The sequence below is a fragment of the Octopus bimaculoides genome, chromosome 20, assembly GCF_001194135.2.
Source record: "Octopus bimaculoides isolate UCB-OBI-ISO-001 chromosome 20, ASM119413v2, whole genome shotgun sequence".
In the NCBI taxonomy this organism is placed as follows: domain Eukaryota; kingdom Metazoa; phylum Mollusca; class Cephalopoda; order Octopoda; family Octopodidae; genus Octopus; species Octopus bimaculoides.
Window position 1 is genome coordinate 43,738,955 of NC_069000.1, and position 1,348 is coordinate 43,740,302.

The following is a 1,348-nucleotide window of genomic DNA, read 5'->3' on the forward strand; positions in this document are numbered from 1 at the left end:
AAAAAAATACTTAGCTGTGTTTCGTCTGCCGCTACGTTCTGAGTTTAAATTCCGCCGAAATCGACTTTGCCTTTCATCTTTTCGGGGTCAATAAAATAAGTACCAGTTTAACACTGGGGTCGATGTAATCGACTCATCCCCCTCTCCCACATATAGCCTATTGTAGAAAGACTCATCGTTATTATCCTTAAGATAGCAAACTGGCAGAACCATTATCGTTGGTCAAAATGGTCTACCGAATTTCTTCTGACGCTTTACGTTCCAAGTTCAATTTCTGCCGAAATCGACTCTTTCTTTCTGAAGAATGAAATGATTACCATTTGCTCACTGGGGGGAGGGGGAACCTTGAGACTGACTTCCCCCTCCCCTCAAAACTGCAAGCCTTGTGTCAAAACTAAAAATCAAATATCTATGAAGCACTAATCTTTATTATTTTTTTGTGGATATATCTTTCCAGGTTGTTGGACTTTTAACGAGTTGATGCATAAACTCGGTATGGAATATTTCAAGATTTGTGTCCACGAATATAACAGATCGTTGCGGTCAGTCGGCAGCAACCTTTTGGAGTTCTATAGCAATATAGATGGTTTACATGACCATATTTGGAATTCTACAAAGTTTGGTTCCAGAGTACCTCCATCTTTCAGGTTTGTACCATGACAACGTCTTCAGCTTTCTTTCTTGTGTTCTTCGTTCTTGCCGTCATCCTCGATATTATTGTTGTGGTTGCCTCTATTGTTGACTTTTTGCTGCTGCTGATGTTGCCGCTGCTGTTGTTGTTGTTTTTAATTACTTGGGGTCCGGGGTCCAACTTCGGTCGAAAGTCTTGCAGACTGAAAAACAAAATCAATTTTAAAACCAAAAATTGTCAGTTAAAAGGCATTAGGTTCTTATTTCTAGCATACAGAATAACCACTAAAAAAGATTTATCAACGATTCGACACATCTCCATTTTGTTCTTGCATTTTTTAAAATTTGTGGTTATTCATCGACCCTGAAATGGTGACTAACAAAGCTGATCTCAACAGGATTTGAACTCAGATTGCTGAAAGCCAGAAAAATTACCGCAAAGCATTCTTCCGACTCATTAGTAACTCGGCTAATTAGATGCTATATATTAATAAACAGTACCAGTAACATACTGGACCATTTAGCATCTACGGACACTCACATAACAAAAAGGGCTTTCTTCTAACCGTTATTTTTTACCTGATTCAATTACAGGACCGCGACCATGCTGGGGTAACATCCTGAAGGGTATAGATGAACAAATCAAACCCCATACCAATATTTCATACCAATATTTCGACGTATACACACACACACACACACACATATAAATATATAT

The 1,348-nt window shown here is 38.4% G+C and overlaps 1 protein-coding gene across 1 annotated transcript in view; it reads left to right on the plus strand.

Annotated features, from left to right (window-relative positions):
* The window catches only part of LOC106869877 (guanylate cyclase soluble subunit alpha-2), a 315,656-nt gene that overhangs the window by 180,044 nt on the left and 134,264 nt on the right, over positions 1 to 1,348 (plus strand). Inside the window, exon 4 of the mRNA XM_052975145.1 lies at positions 458 to 647. Coding sequence (XP_052831105.1) covers positions 458 to 647 — 190 coding nt within the window. The remainder of the gene's footprint in view (positions 1 to 457; positions 648 to 1,348) is intronic.